The following is a 24,302-nucleotide window of genomic DNA, read 5'->3' as shown; positions in this document are numbered from 1 at the left end:
GACTAATAACTACCTGGGGAAGAAAAGAAATTAAAGGTAGACTGCAGAAGCCAAGACTGCCTTTCTGGTGAGGGAGTCACTGGCCTGAAGCTATTCTGCTTTTCCTCATTTATTCAACACCAAATTTCAAGCCGCTGTCCAAATCCCCTCTGACCAAACAGAGATGAAAGGCTCTTCCCTCTCCAATATTCCCAGCTCTTTAGTCCAGTGCAGAGAGCTACTTGTTTGCTCTAACTTCAGTTTGAGATTTTGCTTCCAACAAGGTGGCTCACATAACCCCTCCCTAATCCAGTAAACTAAAAGACTCCTTTGTAGTTGAATTAAATGGACTTCCTACTGAAACAGGTACTTGCATTTGCCCCTTTTGTTTACAAACAACTTGCAGTCTTATGAGAGCACCAAGCTCGTACTTCACACATGGCTGTAGCTCTTCACAGCCATACTTTGTGCTCTTCAGTGTTGCATTCCTGCTTTGAGGAGAAACCAAGCTCTAATTTAAAGTGTTTACATGTACTCCCAAGAGCAAGAAAAAAAAAATCTTACCATGATTAGGTTATGTAAAAAGTTTAATTATAAAATAAATAAGTTTGTTATGGAAACATTAAATATTAAATACAGTAATAAATATTTACACATTTACAGATATGACTTGACAATTAATGGTGTTTCTCTGCTACCAGAAGAATTCTGCTCTGTTTATACAGAACACATTCACTCTTCCAAGAAGAAACTGAACTCAAATAATACTCTGTGCTCAAGGCTGCATGGACAGTTCAAGAAACCAAGGACACTTGGGTCAGAAAAGTCTGAGGTAAGTTGATTTCTCCGCACCAGAAGGTAGAGCACAAGAGACCACCGCTTGCAGAGTGTCAGTGCATGAATTTAATTCTTCAAAGGAACAGGTTCTTGGTCAAGTTCAACTTGACTAGATCTGATGTGAAGCATTTTATACTTTAAGTGCTGCTTAAAGCAGCACTGAGAATCTGGGTAACAGACGTAGCTCTGTGTTACTAACAGATGGGTCCAGGCTTATCAGCTTGTTTGAGCATGGACCTTTTCCTTCAGATACAGAGCTTCAGAACTTGCATGTACTGTCTCAGCATCCTGAGGAGACTAATTTTAACTCAGGCTAGCACACACGCAAATGGATAGCTCCACTCACACGAGTCCTACTGAATTCAGAGGTATTACTTTCCACACATACAGTAACAGAACACAGGTGTGGCTGACAAAGATCTGTCACCAACGCCCTGCAAGTAAGAAATAGAGATGAGGTTCTTTGAAGCCGATATCAACAGGGAGCACAGTGACAGCAGAATTAGGTTTTTCATCCACTGGGGTCTAGGGAGAGAAGCCATCCAGAGCTTTCCCCTTTTTAACTTTGGGAGAGGGAAGGGTTTTTTCCTCCCCTCCATCCATTCCTGAAATTCTCTCCCTCCTGAATTTCTCCCTCCATCCAACTCTCCTTTCGGGTTAGAGCTGCCAAAGGAGACTTGCTAACAGAACAAAGTCCATCCACACAACAGCAGAGACTGGAGCTCCAGCACTGACAGAGAGGGCTCAGTAGCAGTAGTCTCTAGCAGGTCTTGATAGCGGCTCCTCCACTCCACAGCAGCAGCTCCTTCCACATCATTGTGCCAAGATGTCACGGTAACTGTCCTCCCCAGCAAGCGATTCAGTAGCAAGTAGCATGTTGACATCTCCTTGCAGCAGCCTCTGTCTTGATGAATCAGAGCTTAGTGGCAACAGCTCCAGCCCACAGTGTCCAGGTGGATGTGTCAGGTAGCCAGAGGTACCCTGCAGCTTGGCAGTGGCCACATCAGAACTGTTCTGTAAGGGGCAGACCAGGCATGTTAATCACCACCCAAGACACAAGCACCCTGTGCTAGAACTGCATCAAACCTATATCTGAGGCAGTTAGGTTAAGTATGCGCACGCACCTGAGGACACTCCACTAGATACTCTTGAGCTTCAAGTGAGCTTTGAGCAAAACGTTCCAGTTGTCACTGGACAAAGCTTGGAAAAGGTCTGTAGCTGACAGACCTTTCAGCTCCTGTCAGCTTGTCATATAATTCCTGTTCAACACGGGTCCTTGAGTCTGCTGTTAGGTACATTTTTGCTCAGAAGATACCAACTTGCTTGCTCATTAAAATCCACTAGATTTCTCCCAGGAGTGATCCACCTAGCCAAGGAGCTTTAGCACTCGGTTGCTATGACAGTATGAAACTTGGCTGAGAGGCCACGGTGCTCACGCAACTGGCATCTTTCTCTTGGTCTACAGTCTAAGCACCACAAACCTCCTGATGCCTTGCAGACAAAATATGAAAACGCTCAGTACTTCTCTTACAAGGGGAGATGATCCACTTGCCTGCTGCACCATCTTCCATGATGGAAGTCTAACATTGTGTTCTTGCACTAAACCTGCCTCTGCACAGATATTAGGGTTTGGGTTGTGTTGTGTCCATCCGTTTCCACCCCCCCCCGCCTTCTTAAGTCCACTTATCACAGTACAGCTTCCTATCCTCACTTTTTCTTTTAGAGAGCAGCCAGAAGGCTGACAACACTATTGAGAAACTCGGCACAATTCAGGTGGCTTCAGGACACCAGAAAACAAAGCCAGGCATTCACATGCAAGCTATTAATTTCCAGGCACTTTGAGCGTTAAAAGCAAACACTAGCTTTGCAAAACATGCAAGTAGTTCTTATATGGTAACTCCAGTCTGGAAGGACTGAAAGGTGTTTCAAGTCAGCTTTCATACCTGCTTTCTCCTCATTTACACACCAACATGGCCATTTCTGTTTTCTTGTCGGAGTTTTTTCCTTTCTTCTTTCTCATCATACTGAGGACACTTTTTCCTGACCCTGTGGAATTACAGCACATTAGCTGTCATCTTGAACCCCAACATATGTCCTGTTACCAGCCCCCACATGCTAGGCAGCATTTGAATCCTCAAGCAACTCCTCAGCACCAGGAATTTTCAAGCAAAACAGTTTTAAAAACGTTCAGCATCAAGCAGTATCTGAGAATAACATCAAGAAGCAGCCAAGTTTGGCACTGGCAGTTTTGCCTCACAGTACCAGGGCTTCCTGGCTTAAGCCCAAATAGACACCAAGATGAAGAGGGCTTATCACCGGAACCGAGCAAAGCACCAGCAGCCTTTCTAGGGACCAGACTTCCTGGTGGCTTTATCCAACAGCTGCAGAGACCAGATTGCCTTCCTCCTCCCCACAGCACGGCCCTGTGGGCTTTGAGTATTTGAAGTCCTTGTCCCCTTAACATGTCCGTGGAACACATCACAAGCAAGCCGCTTATTGATTTTCTCTCAGTTTCTCCAGTCTTTACTAGTAACAGTTCCAAACAGATCACCTAGCTTCTCTGGATAAAGGTACAGATTAATGAACTTCATGCTTTAAGCCTGTAAGGGTTCAGAGCACGAAACAAATGAAATCCTAGTCCACAGCTCACTCCAGAAACTAACAGCCATCATTGGTTCTTACAGCACCACAGAACTGGTTATCTCTCCTAGCAAAGAGGAATGAGGCAGTGTCCAGAGAGCAAGTGTTCATCCCAGCATTCCTCATGTTCAGATCTAAAAATGAAGCAACGGTGAAGTGACAGATGCACACCTTATTTCCTGAATTGCAGGAAAGGGTACAGCATGTACCCAACTCAGTTGATGTACTTCAAGATCTAAAATTAGACTGAACTTTTGAGTTTCACCTACAATATCCCAAGCCCTACTGTGGTGGAGATTGCAGTGTCAGAAAAAGTGGAGGACAGCTCCAATACTCAGGAACCACTGGAGTCAAGCTCCTTGTGATGACTATCTAATCTCAGCACAAACTCCTCGCAAACACACTGGCAAGACACAGAGGCATAAGCTGCTGCATACTGCTTGTTAGCAGGTACAAAGAAGAGTCTGATATATGGCCTGAAACATGTACCCAGAAAAGCTCCTTTATTCTCAACAGGACCCCAGATTCTAATTACCCACTACACTGAACTGTCAGCAGCTGCTTAGGCTGGAATGATCATTCCCTCTATCCTAACAGCAAGCAGTACAGTATTTGGGACTGACAGCTCTTGTTCCCCCATTTGCTTCTCCCGCAGTGTCATTATTTAAGCCCACAACCTTCACTAATAAACAGACAGTTGGAGCACCATTTCCTCCCTTCCAGCTGTGCACCCAGCTGTTGGATAATAGCCATGCATGAGGCAGTTACATGACTTCTTGCAGGCCTCTCCACAAGGATTAGGGAAGGCACTGCTGTGTCAGCATTAATGCTTTTCCTCCAGTTCCTGCTGATGTTCTGCAGCACTGTAACTATCCTGGTTGTAGCAAGAGCAGAAAGGCTCTTGTTTTAAAATATGAGGGTCCCAGGCTGCTCACAAACAATAGCAACAGAGGTTAAGTGAACACTTAGTCACTTAGGAACTTTTCAGAGCTTGCTTCTGCCCTCAAGGCATATTCAAGCTGGGATAAGAGCTCAGCCCTTCTGATTGTCTTCCACACAGGTAATTCTGATAAGCCATGCATGTTTCAGGGCTACCTGACACAGGCCGCACGCACACTTAAGCCAGACAGACACCAAAGAGTATAATACTTACTGCACTATCACTATGATAAGTACAGTAATGAAGCTGACACTTGAGAGCAGGACAGCTACCACTACCAACACAGTCTTCGAGTAGTCTGCCACATCATTCTTCTTTTGAGTCTTCATGAACTGTTCACCACAGCGCTCACCAAAAAAGTCCTGATGACACCTGCAAGTAAACATGAACACAAGTTCTTATCAGCTCCAGTGTTGTCTGGAGCCAAGGACACCCACACACATTCAAACCTGACTTAGACATCTTCAGAGTTTCCCATGAATCCCAAAATGCTCCCTTTAGAGCATGTTCATGAAACGCAGTCATGGCTCTAGCACAAGGTTTGTCAGCATTTCAACAAGTCGAGATTAGTTTGGGCGTGATGTTCCAGGAAGACACACCTTTTCATTCTTTTGGTTTGAGTTTATGACCAACTGATGAGTTCAGTGGCTTGTTACGCATCTCAGATTCCATCATCACTTAATTTACATGGCAGAAAGATTCTCAGTCAAAATACGGCAGGAGATGGATCTATGCCAAGCCGACACTGATTTTTTCCTCTGAGCCCTCATACGCCACCGGCTCATGCCAATCACAGCTAACTCACAAGGTACAAGTGACTTACTTGCAGGTCACCATCTGGAGATGTTCTAGGTATATGCATTCACCATGGATGCAAAAGTTCTTGTATTCCATTTCACAGGGAGTCCCTTTCTTTTTGTTTTTCCCTTTGTTTTTCTTCCTTCTTGATTTGCCAGCATTCTTCTCACCCCCCCTCTTTGTTGGCTTGGGTTTAACCACAGGTTCAACTGGAAAAAGGACAAGATGACTCAGTCTAGCCATGCAAAAAAGCTAGATTCTGTGAAAACTGAATTACAGAATTTGGTGAGGGGTAGGGAGGTGGTGACTGCAGGAGAATCTGTGACCAGGAAGCATAGGATGCAGGTGAGCATACCGCTGGGTATTTCACACCCAGCACAAGGGCAGCAAGCTTAGAAGCTCATTAGGCACAACTCTGCCACCATGAAGTCCTGTGCAATGCAGACCAAAAGCAGTATAAGCAGATGAGCTGAGAGTGCCACCAGAGATGAAGAGTAGAGTTGAAGAACTGCAGCATTGCACAGGATAACATACTTGAGTGAAACTGTACAGGTTCAAGCAAAGAAATTAAGTTTAAAGAAAGTTCTTTACTTCTTCTGTGAAGAACATGGAGTTCACACTGAGCCCAGCCATTCACCAGTTTTACACCGACTCAGATACAAGGCTAACAGCCTCCATTGCTCTGAACTCTCTATTTGCATCAATGATGAAAGGCGTTACAAGTCTCTAGATAGTCCTGGGCACTTGCAGAGGCAAGACAGCTTGCTATCCCAGTTAGCATACTTGTTTCTCCCAAATAACCGGCAGTGCTGTCTTCAGCAGAAGATAGCTCATTTCCAGTTCTCCTACTTTGAGAGAGATGCCGAGTGCGCCCAGAGAGTGAAAGCAGGATAGTCCGCAAGAGTCAGGTTATTTGTTCTGCCGCTTACTGTTGCCCCTCATTATCTCAATTAAGACAAACCTCTAGAAGAGCGTGGTTTAAAGTGCTGGTGACTTAGTAGCCTTTGGATTTCAGCAAGGGCAATCATCTTCCTTTTGCTGGGAAGAACAAGCTCAAGCCAGCCACTGACTAAGGGTCATAATCGCTGCAGCTGCTCCATGCAGCAGTTAAAGCTCAATAGCATTGTTTTAGAGCAAGTTGGTAAAACACTGGTTCTCCAAAGAAACCATCCCCTTACTGCTAGCCATAAAGAAGGTCTCCTCAGTTCAACACTTTGCATTTCAGGAGTAACAGTTAACCAGGAGAGTCTGAACAGGTCTTAAGAACAGTAGAGCTATTTACAACACTCTTGAATTTCTCCATTGTGCTCTGCAGACCTAATGAAAATAATTTTGGACTATTAAAATTTTACCTAGAGCACTATGCATATAGGCCACCACAATAGCACGGAACTTGATCCAATTACTTCCTAACCCTGTATTTCTAGTGACAAGAAGTGAGCCTGCACAAAGAAACAAGGTGTAGTTCACTGTTGTCTAGACAGCTGATCATTTTAACTTCTAGAGCAACAAGCCTGGCTTGAAGTTACTTAAAAGCAAAAATGCCTTCAGCAACCAGAAGTCTGATTCAAATGGTATAAGCTATATTAGTATGTAAACGAGGAACACTGTTCCTGCAGCAAGGCTTCCTGTCCCTAGAAAGGTAAGCTTACTACTGACAGCTGAGGCCCCTGTTCTGTCCAGTTCGACTTGATATTTAGGTTCACACTTTGATAATTGAGGCCGTTTCCATTCTTCCCTCTTCAAGGCTCAGCTTGTCAGTTTGATCTCTGTGTCCCTGTCTGCAAGCTGCAAAGCCAGGAAAGCCATCCGCAGTTGAATCATAACAGCTTGAAGGCTCCACAGATAAACCTCACGCCAAGTAGAAGAGCTGGTCTACAAACCAACCACCTTCAGTAACAAATCTGGTTTCTGTGCAGTTGTACAACACTTAAGTCACCAAGCCAGTAGTTTTACAGGCCGAGCTGCTCAATAACTCTGACGTTCCTGCTTCTCCTGGCTGTATTCAACTCATTAAAAACTCCAGCAAGGGTCTACAAATTCCCCAGACTGAGCATGGTCCCCCTTCACCTAAAAGGTCCTCTTAGTTTCCTTTAAGTCTCAGGGTGCTTCCACAAGAAATGTAGTAGTGAGATCCACCCTAGAGGTTAACAGCACCAGCCTACTAACCTCTACTGAGGCACAAATCCCTTCAACTACCTGGCTTATATTACAATTGCACTTAGACCAGAACCAACAAAATCCTCCCACCCCCATAGTTAGGTGGGCTATTCAGATCTCCTCACAGCTTACGAGTGGACTAATCACAATAAATTCACACAATAGCTATTGACAGTGAAGTACTGCCTGAAAGATGCTTAACAAGCTTCCCTGCAGCCACTTCACAGGTGTACCTATTTGCTTTCCCAAGAAATTTTAGTGAACTCCAACCCAAATAAGCCATCATGAGAAAACACCCAGGAAATCCTTGGAGCAAGAACAACAACCTGATGTAAAACCCACCTTTAGGGCCAAGCAGCACCCACAAACCCCGCTGAGCCATCCATGGTAAGTAGGTGGTAGCTGCCCCCTCACAGCCCTCCTGTCAGGTTTACCAGAGGAGAGCAGTACAGTAGGCAATCAGCTAACCTGCAGCTTCCACACAGCCCAGCCCTACTCACGCTAAGTTTTCATCCCTGACAGCCTGTTTTTAAGGCAACACTTGCCATCAGAAGCACACTTTTGCTCTGTACTCTACAAGCTTTGTGCAGCAGCCTTATAAGAGACATCATTCAAAAACAAGCAGAGAGCCCTCAGGCCCACCACTGCAGAGCTGATGATCCCAATTGGCCACACCTGGCACCAGCTCACCTCAGATCACGTTGTCCACAATGTACTGCCAGACAGGCAGCACCTCAACATACTAACCTGCAGCTTCCACACAGCCCAGCCGCACTGGCACTAAGTTTTCATCCCTGGCAGCCTATTTTTAATACAACACTTGCAATCAGAAGCACACTTCTGCACAGTACTCTACAAGCAAGATCAGTCAGAAAGAAGCAGAAAGCCCTTCAGTCCACCACTGTGAAGCTGATGGGCCCAACTCACCACACCTGGCCCTGGCTCAGCTCAGATCATGTCATCCACCATGTACTTGGTGGACAGACAGTGCCTCCTCATACTAACCTGCAGATTCCATAGAGCCCAGCCACACTCACATGAAGTTTTCATCCCTGACAACCTGTTTTTAATGCAACGCTTTCGAGCAGAAGCATGCTTTTGCGCCACACTCTATGGGCGAAGTGCAGCTGCCTTACAAGGGAGGCAGGCAGAAGGAAGGAGAGAGCCCTCAGGCCCACCACTGCCGAGCCCACCTCACCACACCTGGTGCCGGCTCACCTCGGATCAAGTCGTCCACGATGTACTGGTGGACGGGCAGCGCCTCCTCGTACTCCTCATCCTCCTCGTAGTCGGGACCCGACACGGCCTCGCTCTCCCGCTGTCCGTGGCCCCCGTGCCGCTGGGGCTGGGTGGCGTTGGGCGAGTCGCCGGCGGCGGGCCGGCTGGCTGTGAGGGGAAATGGCGCCGTGGGCAGGGGGCACACCAACCGCCGCCGCGCGAGACACCCCCCGCCCTGCCCTGCGCGCGCGCCCCCTCAGCCGCCCCGCTCCCCTCCCGCCCGCCCCGCACGCACCTGCCAGCAGGGCCAGCGCGGCGAGCAACGCCACGGCGCGCATCGGCGGTCCCGGGGAAGGCGGGGGAGCGGACGGTCGGTGGCGCGCAAGGGCAGGCGGGCGAGCGGCGGCGGGACTCGGCGCTCCATGAGGAGCCGCCCGCCGCCGCCGCCCTCTTTATAGGCGGCGGCCGCTCGCGCGCCCGGCCGGCGCGTGGCGTCAGCGGGGCGGGGCGGCGGCGGGAGGGAGGAGGGTGGGGGGGGCGGCGCAGGCGCACCTGGCGCGGCGCAGGGATCCCGGCGCGGGGTGAGGCGGCCCGGGTTGCCATGGGGACGGCGGGCCGCACACACGCAGGAACAGCCGGCGGTTTATTGCGCGGGCACACCTGTCTGGGCGCTCCGCTCTTTGCTCCGCCGGACGGACGGCACGAACGTTCTCCGGCGATAAAGGTGGTGATCGCCCTTCGCCGCGGCACCTCGGCCCTTGCCCGAGCGGCGCATGAGTAACGGCTGAGTAACGGGGGGGGGGGGGGGGGAGCGGGAAATGCCTCCAGGATCACCGTGTCCTGGCCGCGGCCGCCTCTCCTCAGCTGTTGCGTAAGAAATCCTGAAGTACTTTTTGTGGAGAAAAACCCGGGCAGCGGGCTGGAAGGTGCTAGTGTCGGGTGGGAAGCCGGGTACCCTCCTGCTGCGGTCCCCACAAAGGCCTTGTGTGCCATGGCGGGGCAGGAGGGCAGCCCGGGCCTCGCGCCTCCACACACGAACCATTGGCAACACTGCCAGGCATCGGAAAAGGAGCGTCTGGGTGATCTTCTCTTGAGAGAGGGGCTGGAAAGCCGCTCACAGCTCTGGAAGCTGACGGAGCCTTCGCTGGCCCTGGCTGGGATCCAGGCTGCTCAGTCATTAACCTTCTCCCCTCTTCCACACAGGCCGAAGGAGGATGCGCGGCTCCAGGTGCCATCTTTGCCGGGTGATGCCAGTCCCAAGAAGCGATGCCCAAGAGCTCTGAAAAAGAAGTTGCCGAATCGGTCGCTCGGACGTTAAACCTGTGACAGACAGGCCCAGCAAACCTCCATCAGTGCCTTTGTGCATAGTGCAATTAAAACTGATTGTCATTAGCTGATGGCTTTACTCTTGGGTTATTTTTATCGCTGCGTTTCCCCTCGTTCCCCATGCTTTTTCCCATAGTGTCTACAGCAGAAAAAAGGCAAATCCTGCTCGGCCGCTGCAGCCTTGGGCAGACGCTTCTGGGTCCAGCCCCAGCCGCGTCAGGCAGCCCCCAAGCAGCTCCCAGGCTGCGGCTTGGTCATCATTTGGGGGCAGCCAGGGGCTCCACAGGGCCCCCCCTTTCTCCCTCGGACCGGAGTGCCCTTCCCACAAGACCCCTATGAGGGCCTGGTGTTAGCAGAGACCGAGCGTGTGTGAGCAGTTTCTCCAAAGGCAGAGATGGTGGCGTTTGGGGTCTCTCCTGTTGAAACGTGGGGTTGGTTGTGTAAGAACAGCCATAGGGAGGTTTGTAAACGGGGAGTTTTCCTTCCCCCCTGCCTGCCACGCTCAAGGCCTGCTCCCTCAGCGAGGCACTGCAGCTTCTCTCCTGAATTTCCTTTTTTACAGCTGTTAAAATGAAGTATTTCTCCCATTTCTTTTATCAGAGATTCACTGGAAATGTTTTCAATTATTTTTTTTAAGTCCCGTCAGAGGAATATACTGAGTAGTTAAATTTTCACCGCTACGCGCTACGCTTGGCAAACTGCTCAGCAGCTGAAAGGAGCAGTTTATCGGGGAAAGGCTGGATGACCCGAGTGCAATCGCCCGTGTTAGCTGCGCTGTTTGGAGACCAAACACGGCATATCCAGCGCCTGACTCACTACGTTCCCTCTCGCCTCCCATCTCCAGCCGATGGCTCCGTCTCACTGACTGGCAGCAGCGAGGAATTTGGCTCAGCGTGCTTCGAATTTGTCAGGCATCTCGCCGACTTCCTCCTGCCGCTCGTGCTTCCTCGAAGCAGCCTGGCATCAACCATCTCCGCTGCTCGGCCTGCAGAAAACGCAGCAAGGTGGCGATGGCCACGGAGAGGTTCAGATGGGAAATCAGGGGAGCTCTTCAAAATGGCAGCGCCCTGGCAGAGCCCTGCTTGGCTCCTTCTCCAAGAGGACACCCTCCAGAGGCCATGTATTTCAGGATATTGAGGGTGGGATCCTGCTGCAAGCCCCAGTTCTGCCGTGCGCTGTCGAGGAGGAGGCACTAAGCTTGGCCATTCCCTTCTTCCAGGGCTAGAAGGACACTTGGGCCAAGCTCCTGGAAGATGTCAGCAGGAGTGGTGAAAGGAGGAGAAGCCTTGAGGAGGGGGCTGCAAGGCTCACCCCCGTGGGCTGCCCCACAGTGGCTGGGCCGGTGGGGCAGGTTGTCAGGCAGGCAAGGGCAGGGCTCGCTTTTGGGAAGGTGCTGGTTCCCCATGGATGCAGAGTGCCACCTACTGAGCCACCGCTCCCGGCAGCACCCGGGGTTTTCCAGCAGGACACCCAGCCTGGAGTGGCTGCCTAAAGTGCCCTGGCCTGCTCTGGCTGGTCCATCACGCCACTCCCAGGGGTCACGGAGCTTCGCCAAAGGCTGGCATGCCCAACAGGGTGCCCCTTAGAGATTAGAAGGGGGTCTGTGCGTGGAGCTGCACGCACGGACATGACCAGTCTCTCCTCGATGTCTGTGCTGAGCCAGACCTTGATTTCCACGGGCCGGCAGCGCAGTGGGAGGAGATGGGCCGGTGGTACACTGCGTGGTTCTTGCTGGGGGCAATGAACGCCTCGGGAGCCAGGCTGGTCCTTCCCGTGCCTTGACCGTCTTTTTGCTAGCCCTGAAAACCTTCAGCGCAGCATGGACTTGGTACAGGGCGCAGGTGGTGCTGGGGCCAACTTTTTTCCCCTCTGGTCTCCGGCCGTGCCTGTGGAGTCTGGCACTGTGGCCACGTTGGAGGGGAGGTTTCTCTCCATCGATCTGCCTCTCGTCTCCCAGGGTCTTCTCCAGAAAACATCCCAGGGATGAAGACTGTGGCTGTTTTTCCTGCTGTGCAGCAGTGCATCATTGGGCTACCTGCAGCCCCGGGGCCACAAGGCCCCCCTGGCAAGGACCTGATGTTCCGAGGCGGCGGTTCAGCATCTCCCGCTCTGTGGTGAACCCCAGCAAATTTGGCTGACTTGACACTAATGTGCTCTCTCCCGTTTCTTGGCAGCTCCTGGGACCTGCTGTCCCCATCACTGACCGTGGCCTGTCACCTTAAGGTGACTAAAAGGGAAGGATGTGCCCAGAGTGTGAAATTGCACCTTGTCAGCTCTGGTTTGTGCTGGGAGCCCCCAGCCTGGCAACGTATTTAAGTTATATTTCCTTCCACTCTGACCCCGGGGACCAGGGTGGAAAGCTGCCCTGCCCTCACCCAGGACAGGGTGGCCAGCGCGCAGCCCGTCCTGTCCCCAGTCCGGGGCGTAGGCAGGGAGGCAAAGCGACATCCATGCTGACAGCTGCCCGGCCTTGGCGGAGCACGCTTGGGCATCCTCTCTTCCAGAAGAGTCCGACTGCCAACTGCGATCTCGTTATTCACTCTCTTTACTTTTGATAAAAACCCCCGAGAAATGCGTGAAGGGAAAGGAAGTAGCTCAAATACCTGCCCATTAATTTTCTTCACTGACATCAAATGTTTATTTTGCAAGGGCGGGCACAGCTGACCTGGGTGTTTGAACATGAGTTATCCTTTCTCATCCATCCAGTTGAGAACAGGTGGAAAAGGGTAATGACTCAAACCCGAGTGGTGTCTGTCTGGGCAGCTCACCAGACTTTCACTTGACTTGCGATCTGCAGACGCCAGTATCTTCTGCTATCAGCAGCTCCCTCACAGGCAGGGAGGGAGCTTTGAAGTGAGGCGTGTGTGACTCCGGTTCCTGCTGATGTAAACCCAGATTGCTGTCATAAAGAGGATGCAAATGTGAAGCCGGGGTGTTGGGGAGGAGGGAAGGGGCAAGGCCCGGATAATGCCCTTCGGGAAATCGGTACAGATTTTGCTAGCCTCTGAGATACGCGGGCGTTCGGATGGCTGTGCATCCCTGCCGTGAAAGCCTTCAGCGGATAAGTTTTTCCTAAGACGATGACGTTCTCCCTGTGCTCCACTCCCTTCCCCGAGAGTTAGGCTGAAGCAGGGACTGCGTGAGCGAAACCTGTCCAGAAAGGGGGTAATTTACGCACTTAATCACAGCGGGGGGGTTTTACGCTTGCTGTGCCCAGGCTTTCACAGATGGCAGGCAATGGGGAACAAGGCCTGATCATTTGCAGAATATCCTTGGGGCTCTTGTTGCTGCCTGCTCGCTGGCACTAGATACAGCTGAGCAGGACAGGCTGGGCTCAGTTTTGCATCAGTGGTGGGGAACACGTTGCAAGCCTGTGCGGGACAACCAGCCTGCCACGTGCTGGGAGGTTTTTTGGGAAGCTGCCTGCTCTTCGCACGCCGCCCTGGGCTTCGACTGCTCTATTTTCCACGCCGCACACACCGAGCAGCTCTCGTTGGACCAAACACATCCTCCAGCGCTCACCCACTCCTTTTTGTGCAATAGTTCAATTTGCAAGCGCTCGGGGGCAGATCCTGACCCCAGCAGTAATTGTAAGGGCCTGAAGCCGTGATGGGTGAAGCAACACTGGATTTACGCTAGAACGGGGAGCCGTCCCCTCGCCAACCACCTCCTCCTCTAATGCCTCACCCCGCCACGCTGGAGAGCCCTGAAAAATGCTGCCCTTTCTTCCATTTCCTCGGGCAATTCGCAGAAACTTCCCCCAGGACTCTGCGTTCGGGGGCCAGCTCGCAGCTCTACCCACGCCCCCGTCCCGAGGCAGGCTCCCCACGGCGACCCAGCGAACACCCACCCTCCTGACGACGCTTGCCCAGCCCCGCGGGACAGAAAGGGGTGGGTGCTTTAGATAGCAATCCCTAAAGAAACGGAGGCCAGAGCTCGGCTGTTGCAGTCAGTGCCATTACACCGATTTACCCAGCAACAGTACTGCGGCCCTTTACCTTACACAAGAGCGTTTCACCTGCACTGCCCATTATTTTATATATTCGGCATACCATCGTCAGATGGGCAAAATCACCAGATCGCCTCTCTTCTCTGCAACGTTTCCCGGACTGCAGCCCAGCACGGTCCCTACGGAGGAGAACAGCCGGCTCATCGCTTTCCAAAGGTGTATGGAGCTACTGGCTCATTCTCTAAGTGCTCCAAAAGTGCTCATTCTAAGAAGAAGAGAAAAAAAAAATGTTTAAATGGGGAGCTGAGCTCAAGGTAGCAACAGCTACGTGGCTGCTGTTCACTGAGTTCTGGTGGTCTTGCAGCTCAGCCGCAGAATGCACTCAGCTTTGAGAATGTGTGTAATTATGCGTGCGGTGTGGCGGTTGGAAAAATGATGTCTATACTTGGGAAAATATAGGCTTTTTTCCCCTAGTCTCTTAGAGATTGAGCTGCAAAGCGCTGGAGCAGAAATCTAAACACTAAGTGGTGTTTTTAAAAGCTAAAGCATGGTTACCTCCGATACCTGGGAAGTTAGCATGAATTTTCTGGTTTCTTCATTTCACGCGACTTCTGGGCAATGAGTTTTTTGCTTACTGTAACAAAGTGACTTTCTGTAGGCAGAGGTGGCTTTTAATTATCACATGCTGACCGCAGCCTTCTTTTTAAGGAGCACAGGGTACTACAAGCAGGGCAAACACAACAGCTAGTTTTAACGGTGGAGGAACAATCTTTTATAGTCACAAGGCAAGGCCAGCTTCCTTGAGATGGCCTCGTACAGATGGAGCAGCAACAATTTGGGGTTACCTTTAAGGTAAGAGGATCCTGGCCATGAGAATCCGGCTGATCTAAAGCGCGTTGGCGCCAATGAAAGTGGCAGTGGGTAGTTTGACTAACTGAGTTTGTTAAGCGGGGTGAATAATAGATCCCTTTCCTCACCTTGGTGGCTTGGGTATGAAGTCACCTCGGAGATGTGTATCACAGCTCCTGTGAAAGCACACAGCATGTGAGTAAATTACACGGTGCTGCACGTTTTGAGGGATGGCAGCCGCGCATGAGGACTGGGAACACGTGACAGAAATAGCGTGATGTTTTTCTTCTGTCTCGCGTGTTACTTCCCATCGTGTCCAGAGTAATAGAGAAATAAAGGACATGTGAGGATTGTTTGAGAGTTTTCTCCTGGAAGTGCCGCTGAAGTCTTAGCTTTTTACTTTATAATCTTCCTTGCACAACGTTTTTTTCGGACTGGTTCCCAAGCTGAGGAGCTGGTGAGGCGGGTAAACACACACAGATGAACAGAGCCCGGACGTCCTCCTGCCTGAAAGGGTTTCATCCCAGCAGCAAAATGCTGTGAGCTGCCTGGATCCATCCCCTGCAGGAACCCAGGAACATCCCCTCAGCCAAGAAGGGGTCCTCTCCCACCCAAACGGAACGCTTTTTGTCTCGGCATCTTTATGACGACACGTACAGCCCATGGCGTGAGAGAGGGGCTGCCGTTTTGTCGCTGCAGGCCCGTTTCTCCTCTCCACCGCGTTTGTTGGTTTGTTGCAGCTCAAGTCCTATCACCTGACGTCGGAATCAAACACAGATTTTAGAAATAAACACAGGGCCCTGCTCTCATGTCCACCACGGTCACTAGGGGTTGCGCAGCCCATCCACCTCCTGCCTGACAGCAGGTGGATCCAGAGCCCCCGACTCTCTCAGATCTTAGACTAACAGGATGAGGCAAAGGTCGGATTCTGGCCCGGTGGGGGCAAACTGAGCAGAAATGGTGCACGAAGACGTTCTTGATCCTTCTCTGAGCCAAGGCAACTTTTGTCTGGGGCTGATCACCCGCGAAGGGCCCTTTGCCCAGCTGTTGGAGGGACCCATTACTGTCAGCCCATGTCGGGCGCGGGTCTGCTGAGCTCCCTCCAGCTGGAGCAGAGCAAAGGGTCTTTGGCATAAGCGAGACTCACAGTATTCCCCTGATGGGAATGGTTTTCCTTCTGACTCACCCCACCATTGGGAAGAGGAGGGCATCTGGTACCGCCTTACCACAGCTGGGCTTTTGCCCAGTGCCTTCCCATCGGTGCATCAGGAGGTGAATTTTCTTTACCTATTTGAAGTCATTTCGCATGTGAAGAAACAATGAATCACAAAGAGAAGCCTACAGCAATTAGAAACTCCTTTCCTCTCGCCTTTGCCAAAGCCAGATTTTTTCCCTATAACAAAGCCCAGGCAAGCCTTCCTATGCGCAACAATGATTACGTAGATCACTCTGGATTTTGTTTTTTTCACAGGCCATGAGCAAGCAAAGGAGCTCAGGAGAACACTGCATTTCATGGGCATGTTTGTTATGCTTCCTTGGAAATCCCATTGTTTGCTGGTAGTGCCTGCTTTTGGCTACAAGCGCTGTGCCCTCGTGACGTCGGCTGCCTTTAATTGTGCCACGGTGCTAGCAAATAAGCATGAAGTTTGGCAAACCAAAAAGGTGCCACTGGAATAAGTCAGTCCTGGCCGTTTGGGCATTCATTTCGGGAAGGGGGATCGGTGAGCGAGTGCTTTGCGAGGCCGCCTCCAGTCAGGCAGGTGCATCTGTCAGGGAAACCCGTGCCGGCAGCGCACCTCCTGTCCCCCCTTCCTCGCCTGTTGCCTGTGTCCCCTCCAGCAGGAGCGTGGGGCCGGCGCTTTCCCAGGAGCGGGCTGCCGAGACACACTGCGTGAGTAAGGTCTCGTTTGCATAAAGATTGCACACTCATGCTGTCAAGGAGGTTTCCTAGGCGCAGTCTCATTTCCTTCTGTAGGTAGCTTTGCCCTCATGTAGGAAAACCCCTATTCTTAAAGTCCTTGGACAGAAACCAGCTCACACTGACAGGCCACAACGCTGTCCGCCTGGCGCGTTTGGGTCCGCCCAGGTCTGACTGCGTGGAGGCGCCCTCTGAGGCAAAACCGAGTCTCCGCTTTGAGTTGGCTTCAGGTATCCCGCTTGCGTGGGCCGTGCTTTGCTGACAAGAGGTCTCGTTCTGCTCCTAAAAGGCTTTTTAACATCACCAGCATCTGCAGGGCTCCTCTTCCCCTTGTGGGCTTCGCCCGGGCGGCTTCAGCAGGAGCAGAGGTCTGCGTCGAATGGGGAGGGAGGAACCCGGAGGTGGCGAATGCAGGGTGAGCGCGTTGGTCCCCACCACTCAGGGCTCAGCGCTGCTCCCTTGCCACGGCGAGAGGTACAGGAGAGCAGGATGGATTTATCTGCCCCACGGACCCCTTTAACGCACAAGCTTTTGGTAACAGGATTTGTGCCCCTCTGTCCCACTGTCTTCTGAAATCTTTATTCAAGATTTACCTCCTTCACTGATAATGAAGGATCTCATTCATTCTGCACTTCGGAAAGTTGTTCCCAAGCTTCCTCAAGTTGCCTGGAACTAACGTGTTTCTGTGTAAAAAGAGAGAGAAAATTCAATGGTGTTTGACTACACTTAAATTATTTTAGCATTTAAAGATTGACGTGCCTGAAACAGGTCACTAAGCACTGCAGCCAGAAAGCCATTTTCCCCCCACATTAGCAGAGTGGTGGCAAATAAAATAAAAAGCATTTAAAAGAGGAGCTGAGCTGAAAAAAAATGCACAAGGCTTTGTACGAAAACTCAGAAATGTTCCGCGCAGTGTCAATTCAAGAGTCACATTTCAAGGATCCTGACCCCCTGCGAATGCCAAATTCTTCATTTCGCAGGTGTTACGCGCTACGCATTAAGCGACACAGTAAGCAAACACATTAAATGTTTTGGAAGAAACTGAAAGGAGGAGAGCCGGAGCTGCTCGGGGCCCTGCTGACCTACAGCAACAAGCGGCCTCGCGCGCAATGTGAGCAATGCCTCTGCGAAAGCGTGCCACAAACTGCTCGCCTGCCATTTCCTTGCCACCCACGACTGCCCAATTAGCGCCGCGGCAATCGGAGACCCTGCCGTCCCGGGTGTCCGTCGGTGGGCTAAGTGCGCCAGGGCTGAGGTCATTGCCAGATCCCCGGGAGGACACGGTGACTCTCGCATTCCCAGACCATGAGCTTGAGCAGCTCGTTTTGAAGTTGATGGATTTGCAGGAAGGGCGGCTGTGGGGTTGAATAAAATCTGTCATATCACTTGGCATCGCTTCCAGCCGCCGCCAAAGGCAGGCCGAGGGTCAGGGTACCCGCAGCTGCAAGGGACAAGGCTGATAAAATTCTCTCGGTGGCTGCATCGCTCTTCGGCAGCTGACGCTAGCCGTCGGTTTGGAAAGAAAGGAGGACTTTGCTGGTAAATATCAGGAAACTGAGCCTGCAGTAATGGTCACCCACCCCGAGGAGGGCACGCGCAAGGAATGGTGAGAGCCTTCTAGAGACGCCATGCATTTCAGATCAGGCTTTCCAGCTTCCACTTCTATTCCAAAACAGGGCGTTACACCCAAAATGTCGTAATTATTTTTTCCATGTTGGAGTGGGCAATGCTCCAAATTTTGCTTTCAGAAAACACTGAAAGCCCTAATTTCCACCTTTTTTGATGCATGCAAACATACAAATTTTTGTAAGCTCAGAATGCTCTCTGCCATTGTGGGGATGAGCGCAAAACACTGCTTTTCCACAGGAAATTTCCAAGCCAACTCCCCATGGCAGGACGAGGGGGGGAGGCTGCGCTACCACCCTCCCTCCCTGCTGCACCGACTCCGATACCCGAGCCCTAGACGTGCCAGAGTGGGATGAGAGCCAGGATGTCCCACGCAAAGGACACTGGAAGCGGGGGATGTAGTCTCGGAGGTGACCACTAGGTGGGAATGAAACCAGGGCTAGAAACGTGATGTGGCACCCAACCGTGCAGGGTATGGACTGATGAATGGATTTCTTTCCCCTCTGCTTGATTTGAGCTCATCGGAACAAAACAGCTTGAATGAGACGGTAAAAAACAACAGGTTTTGACCAGTGATGAACTGGCTGAAATGAAATATCCCAGTTCAGTTATCCCAGCGGAAAGGAAGATTAAATAAATAGGTGAATATGTTGGGAGAAGAAACAATCCTAAATGAGATTATTTGCCTGTTTCAGAACCTGTATTTTCCGCCAGAAAAATCCTTCGGGTGGAGAAATCCCCAGTGAAACTTGCCTGCAGAAGGAGAGCCCTGCGTCCCCAGGAGCGGAGCGGCTGACTCGCCTGGCTGCGTCGGGCTATCTGCACGGGGATGCCGTCGCGAGGCGAACGGCTGAGGAGGAATTACGTGAGTCAGGACCAAGGAGCGGTAATCACAGCATGGCCCGGGACAGGGCACTGCTCAGAGCTGTGGGAGGCTGGCCGGGGACGCCAGCAGCGGTGGCCGGGCACTGGTAGCCCTGAGAGCAACCTTTCCCCGGCTGAGCCTTTGCAGCTGCTGAGGGTGGCACGGGGAAGACCCTTTTCTGGCGTATTTTCTTCCCAGTTCAAAAGACAAACATGTTCCTAGTGAGGAGAGGAGCTGTGGCTCTTGGAGCTTTTTAGAAACCAGGCTGCTTGGTTTCTAAAATGAAAACGACGGCTTGGACTCACCCTGCCTGGGTTTTCCAGCTGCTGTAAATCTAGTCTGATTTCTGGTATTTGACCTTCCTCATTTAAATGCTCCTGTCCTTCCTGGTGAGCTTTCTACAAGGGCTGGAACTTGCTGCGCCTTGCTCTGCTGTCTCAGTGATGTTCTTGGCACAGGTGGGCTGAGCAGGTGGACCTCCTGAATGAGCACCAAATGTCTGGGAGGCCACAGGTCCGCTGATTTTGCAAGGTACTGAGTTCTCCCATTTCCTCCTAATTTCAATACCGTGTCCTTTTTACAGTCAAAAGCCTCAGCGTCTTCTCTTGCCCTCTTCTAAACCCTATTCTTCACGGATTTTCTGTCCCCTTATTACGACTCTTCAGTCGGTTTCCACTGTCCCCCTCTCAGCAGTGACCTGAAGGCGTTATTCCCCTGTGGGTGTGTGTATCCAGATGGATACCCACCTCCCATCAGTTACTCTTCTCTCCTGAAATTGCCGTCTATTTCCCTGCCTCTACCGCCTAAAGGACAGCAGTTCTGGGAGAGGCAGCTGAACTGGCTTCTCTTCCTCATTCATGTGGCTTGTACAACCGCCTCGGCTTCCCGTTATAATGAAGGGCATCAACAACCAGCCCGACAAAAGGCATAGAAAGAGCCACCACCACAGGACCACTGGGGACCACTGACAAACGTCCGCGGACGAACGGTGGTTCCCAGCTGGGGCTGGTGCCTGTTCACTGTTGCATCTCATCGCCTAATTTCCTGCTGGGTTTTCCTATCGCGAGGCCGATGCCCTCTGGTGAGTGGGTCAGAAGGATCAGAGTGGCATCCATCAGGGAAGGGCAGAGAGATTGCTCAATAATTTTTGATCAGTTGTTTTAATCTCCCAGTTTGCTGGGAAAGCTTTTAATCATACAGGACGGAATTATATAATGGGAGTGCTGGAGTAATTTAGGTTTGGCACCGGCTTTATTAAAATAATGATGACTATTTGTGCAAGACCAAACTTCTACATTTACTGATGGAACACCTTCCATCTGTCCTTCCTTCCATCCATCCTTTCTTCCCTCCTTCCATCCGTTCTTTGCTCGCTCCGTCCGTCCGTCCATCCAACCATTCTTTCTTCATCATAAGCACAAAGGATAACTGCTGCTGACCCAGCCCAGGTTTGCAACGAGTGCGTGATCTGTCTTTCCAGCCCATTTAACCTCCTCTCTCTCCTCCCTGCGCTCCGCACCAGCCCTTCTCACGCGCAGCCCCGAGATGAGGTGCCAGATGCACTGTGCAATCCAAGGCTTGCCTCAGCGGGGACGAGGACCAGTTGTCCAAACGTCCTCCGCCTCTCTGATGTAACCCCAGACCGTCACGGAGGCTTCCTCCAGCTCTCTTGTGACATGACCGGCTGACGCACTCCAAGGAAACCCGCTGAGGGGGACACATGACTCACGGAGGCTCGAGATTGCCAAAGCACCTCTAGTGACATTACCGTGAAGCACGCAACGGGCAAGACAGTATCTGGAGAGAGAAAGGTCAGCCTCCCAAGCTAAATGCATCGCCGTGTGGGCCACGGATGAAGAGGCCCAAAAGGAGGTTTGGTTTTAACCCCTGCGGTAGCCACGGACGTTGTGGTAACGGTAATTCCAGGTTCGATAACAGCAGGCACACGCGACAGGTGCTGAAATAGTTTCTCCCTCAAGAAGTGATAGGGTGACGGACGGCTTGGGTAACTGTGACTACTCCCACCCTGATCTCTTTGCAGTTTTGTGGCTGGCTCCCGCTTTTGGAAAGATTTTTCTAATGCCTTCTTAAAAAAGTCCGGATGCATTGTGACCAGAGGAATTGTTAACACTGGTGATATGTGCACAGAAGCCTGGCATTTCAGAAAGCTTACAGTAAGCCGTACTTCAAAAAAGCACCATCCTTCCACAGAGCGCCAAGCGAGGAGCTGTAGCCATTGCTCTCTGGGTCAGAGAGCCCCCGGCTTGAAAGCAAGCATCAGCTGTCCTTCGCCTGAATCCCCAGGGGCCGGAATGGGTTTTGGATAGAATATATGGACTTGTGGGCAAGAACCCCTCCGCAGGGTTACTGACAGGGCAGGTCTGCGATGGGGTAAGCTTTAAAGTGATAGGGAGATGTCAAACGGAGCACCGCTGCGGCTGACGGGAGCTGTGGTTGCTCAGGCCTCCAGAGAGCTGCCAGCAAAGGTGTCCCAGGCAGAAAAACGGCACGGCGATACGTCGGTGGCCCTGAGGACGGGTAGATGGCTGCGGGGCCAGGTGGGTCTCTCCAGCACCAGTCTCTAGTCCCTGTCCCCGCCTGTTTGACGTGCCTACTCTGCCGTGATGCAGCTTGAGACGGGCATGGGAGAACTGCCCTGACAGGAGCTGGCAACACTCGTGCAGGAGGCGAAGGCGTTTGGTGAGGAAGGCCGAGGCAGGGCAGCCTTGGAGGCACGCCGCGGGCGCTCTCACCGGCGGAAAGAGAGCCGCAGCCAAAGGTGACTGTGGCAGTGGGCGGTGCGGGCGAGGAAGAGCCGCACCAGCGGGATGGAGGTGGTGCCGGCAGAAACCATGGGAAGAATGAGGGAGGTTCACTCTCCGAGACAAATTATTTGGGGTGTGTCACCAGGACCCGGCTGCGTGGTTGCTGGACTGGCAATCTACGTCCAGCCGGCACAAGCTGTTGAGGTGGCAGGCTGGTATGTGGCCCCAAGCTTTTCAGTTGCTCAATCGTGTGCAGGAGTGAGAAAAACACAGGGTCTGGAAGGGCTGGGAGTAAGATGAGCAACAGGATAGGTGGAGAAAGCCCAAGCCAAATCTGGACAGTCAGCTAAAAGTTAAGGCAGATACAAAAAATCAAACAAATCCCGCTCGGGTCTGAAAGTGGACTATTTCTCTTAGATTTGCCTGACCCAAATAGCTCAAGGCGTGATAAACCCCAGGCTGCTGCTGTTGCTGCAATTCAAGACTTCTGCAAGCGCAGCAATGGGCCTGTGGACCCGAGCGCTGCGGCAGAGAGATGCGTCTTTAGCTGCTGTGGCTGCCCAGGTGCAGAGGGGCCACCGGAGCTCCAGTAACGGGACCTCAAACACGTGGGATCATCATTTACAAAAGGTGGGGTGAGAGGACGGGTTCCCCTTTTGTGACGCTCCTGCCAAGCGGAGCAGAGGAGCGGAAAGGGCAGTGCGTGGAGTCAGAGCAGGAGCGCGGCGGGGCTGCACGTGTCTCTGGGCTGAGTCTACCCGGGGAGTCCAGGAAAAGTTTCCGGAAGATGAACAGGGACCGGCCAGAGCAGTCCACGGCCAGGCAGGGAAGCCCGAAGGGGAAACAAAGATGTGTCACTATGTATCCCAACTGGGTCACAGCAAGAATGGAAGGATGCTCCGAGAATGGATTTTTGCCCCATCTTCCCACTGGGAAAGGCTGCGCTACAACGCGGCTGTGGCTGGGGTTGCCATTAGCTGTCACCAGTTACCTGGCAGAACAGGTTCCTGTGTGACAACCGGATTACAGAAGGAGAGGAAGTGAAAAGCTGAAGAGCAGCTAATCAGGGCCCTGTGACACAGAGTTAACCCACTTAACTGGGAATGGCCAACGATCCACTTCTAACTCGATGCTGAAGAGAGACAAGGAGGACCAGGCAGATCAGGGAAAAATTCGTACTGTCCAGACCCATATTAAGCACAGACTGACCCGCACTGAGGGCCGGATAAGGACTGCTCCGTGTCACTGCCAAAAATGAATGCTTAAGTTATCTCAGAAGATGGCAGAAGGTAGCCACAGGCAACCCGCACAGACCCAGCACACCAAATGTAAACCCTACAGGATAACCCAGTGTTTGAAAAAGATGGGCAAGAGATCCCATGGTCAGAGGAACACAGGCTGTTCTGTGACAGACCCCAAGACAAACAGCGAGAGCCAGCGTGCCTGCAGCCATAAGGACACGTAAAGGGGGTCCCTTCTACCCCTACGTCACCGTACTCAATCTGGGAAGATTTTCTTGCCTTTGGTCAATGTCACTTGGTCAAGCCTTCCTCCTGAGAAGGAGCCAGGAGCACAGCACGGCTCGCTTTGGCTGAGCAGGCCTGAGTCTTGATGGCACTTGGCTTACCTGCAGGCCTGTGGGCGGCAGAAATGACACGGCGGCTGCAGCGTTCAGGAGCTGGAGGTATGTCTGCCAAAGAGCAGGAGAGCTGCGTGCGCGAGGAGGTCTGTAGCGACGCAGCAGAGCGAGCAGCATGAAAAATAACTCAATGGCAGGCCGTAGCCTTGCAAGCAGAGCTCGCATCCACCAGCCTGGAGCACCTGGGCTCTCCCGCTGTGCGCTGCTGGAGCAACCCCGTCACGTGTAACCTTGGTCTGCTCAGATCACACCTTTGTTTATCTCAGTAGACATTCCTCCTCCTCACCACCTCAAGCACTCCTCACTGGGGAGGGAAGTGGAACGAAAACCGGGAGATTCTGGCCAGAGCTATGCCATCACGCCCCAGGTCTGCCTGACCACACCTTGGCCGTGGCTGGTGCTCGTCAGAGGAAAGACAGCAGGGAAAGTTAAGTCCAAGCCAGGAGGCAGGTACCAACTGGGAATGAAGCAGAGCTATCATTTCATGTGACTCATCTTTTCCAAAGAATGGGGCATAGCTCACACGGCCAGGGCAGAGCATCGGGCAAGCCTTTCCCACCTCGCCTCCCACCCCCGACTGCAGCGACCCTCCTCGGTTCCCACTGACAGCCCCCCTGCTCTCTGGAGAGGAGACCAACGGTTATGTTCCCCAAGACCACTGCTGGCCAAACGACTCGTCACAAGCACTCCCCTCCTCCCGGATTGCTGCACGTGTGCGTGGAAGAGCTTGCGGGTTCCCTCTCACGGCAGACCACAGCCCGGCCTTACTCTACGGGATGATGCAAGGCAGAGT

At 52.1% G+C, this 24,302-nt stretch overlaps 1 protein-coding gene and 1 long non-coding RNA gene across 2 annotated transcripts; one reads left to right on the top strand and one right to left on the bottom strand.

Annotated features, from left to right (window-relative positions):
• Positions 1 to 599: 599 nt before the first annotated feature.
• Positions 600 to 9,031, bottom strand: AREG (amphiregulin). Its single transcript, XM_063336864.1, has 6 exons — positions 8,868 to 9,031; positions 8,573 to 8,740; positions 5,220 to 5,403; positions 4,610 to 4,768; positions 2,760 to 2,862; positions 600 to 1,830 (listed from the first exon to the last, which is right to left on the bottom strand). The coding sequence occupies exons 1-5, from the start codon at positions 8,908 to 8,910 to the stop codon at positions 2,775 to 2,777; spliced, it is 642 nt and encodes a 213-aa protein (XP_063192934.1). The 5' UTR covers positions 8,911 to 9,031; the 3' UTR covers positions 600 to 1,830; positions 2,760 to 2,774.
• Positions 9,032 to 9,134: 103 nt separating this feature from the next.
• LOC134516386 (uncharacterized) lies at positions 9,135 to 9,969 on the top strand. The gene is made up of 2 exons (XR_010071306.1): positions 9,135 to 9,296; positions 9,776 to 9,969. It is a non-coding gene; the product is annotated as an uncharacterized LOC134516386 (long non-coding RNA).
• Positions 9,970 to 24,302: the final 14,333 nt, after the last annotated feature.

This window comes from Chroicocephalus ridibundus, chromosome 5, assembly GCF_963924245.1.
Source record: "Chroicocephalus ridibundus chromosome 5, bChrRid1.1, whole genome shotgun sequence".
Taxonomy (NCBI): Eukaryota; Metazoa; Chordata; class Aves; order Charadriiformes; family Laridae; genus Chroicocephalus; species Chroicocephalus ridibundus.
Note: the sequence above shows the minus strand (reverse complement) of the source record. Positions and strands in the feature narration are given on the sequence as shown.

Bases quoted from the DNA above. Each gene is read 5' to 3' on its own strand.
- AREG (XM_063336864.1), bottom strand. From the start codon at position 8,910: ATGCGCGCCGTGGCGTTGCTCGCCGCGCTGGCCCTGCTGGCAG. The intron at 5,404-8,572 runs GTGAGCCGGCAC...TCCTTTTTCCAG, and splicing joins CGTGGACGACTTGATCCGAG to TTGAACCTGTGGTTAAACCC. The intron at 2,863-4,609 runs GTAAGTATTATA...GTAATTCCACAG, and splicing joins CTTATCATAGTGATAGTGCA to GGTCAGGAAAAAGTGTCCTC.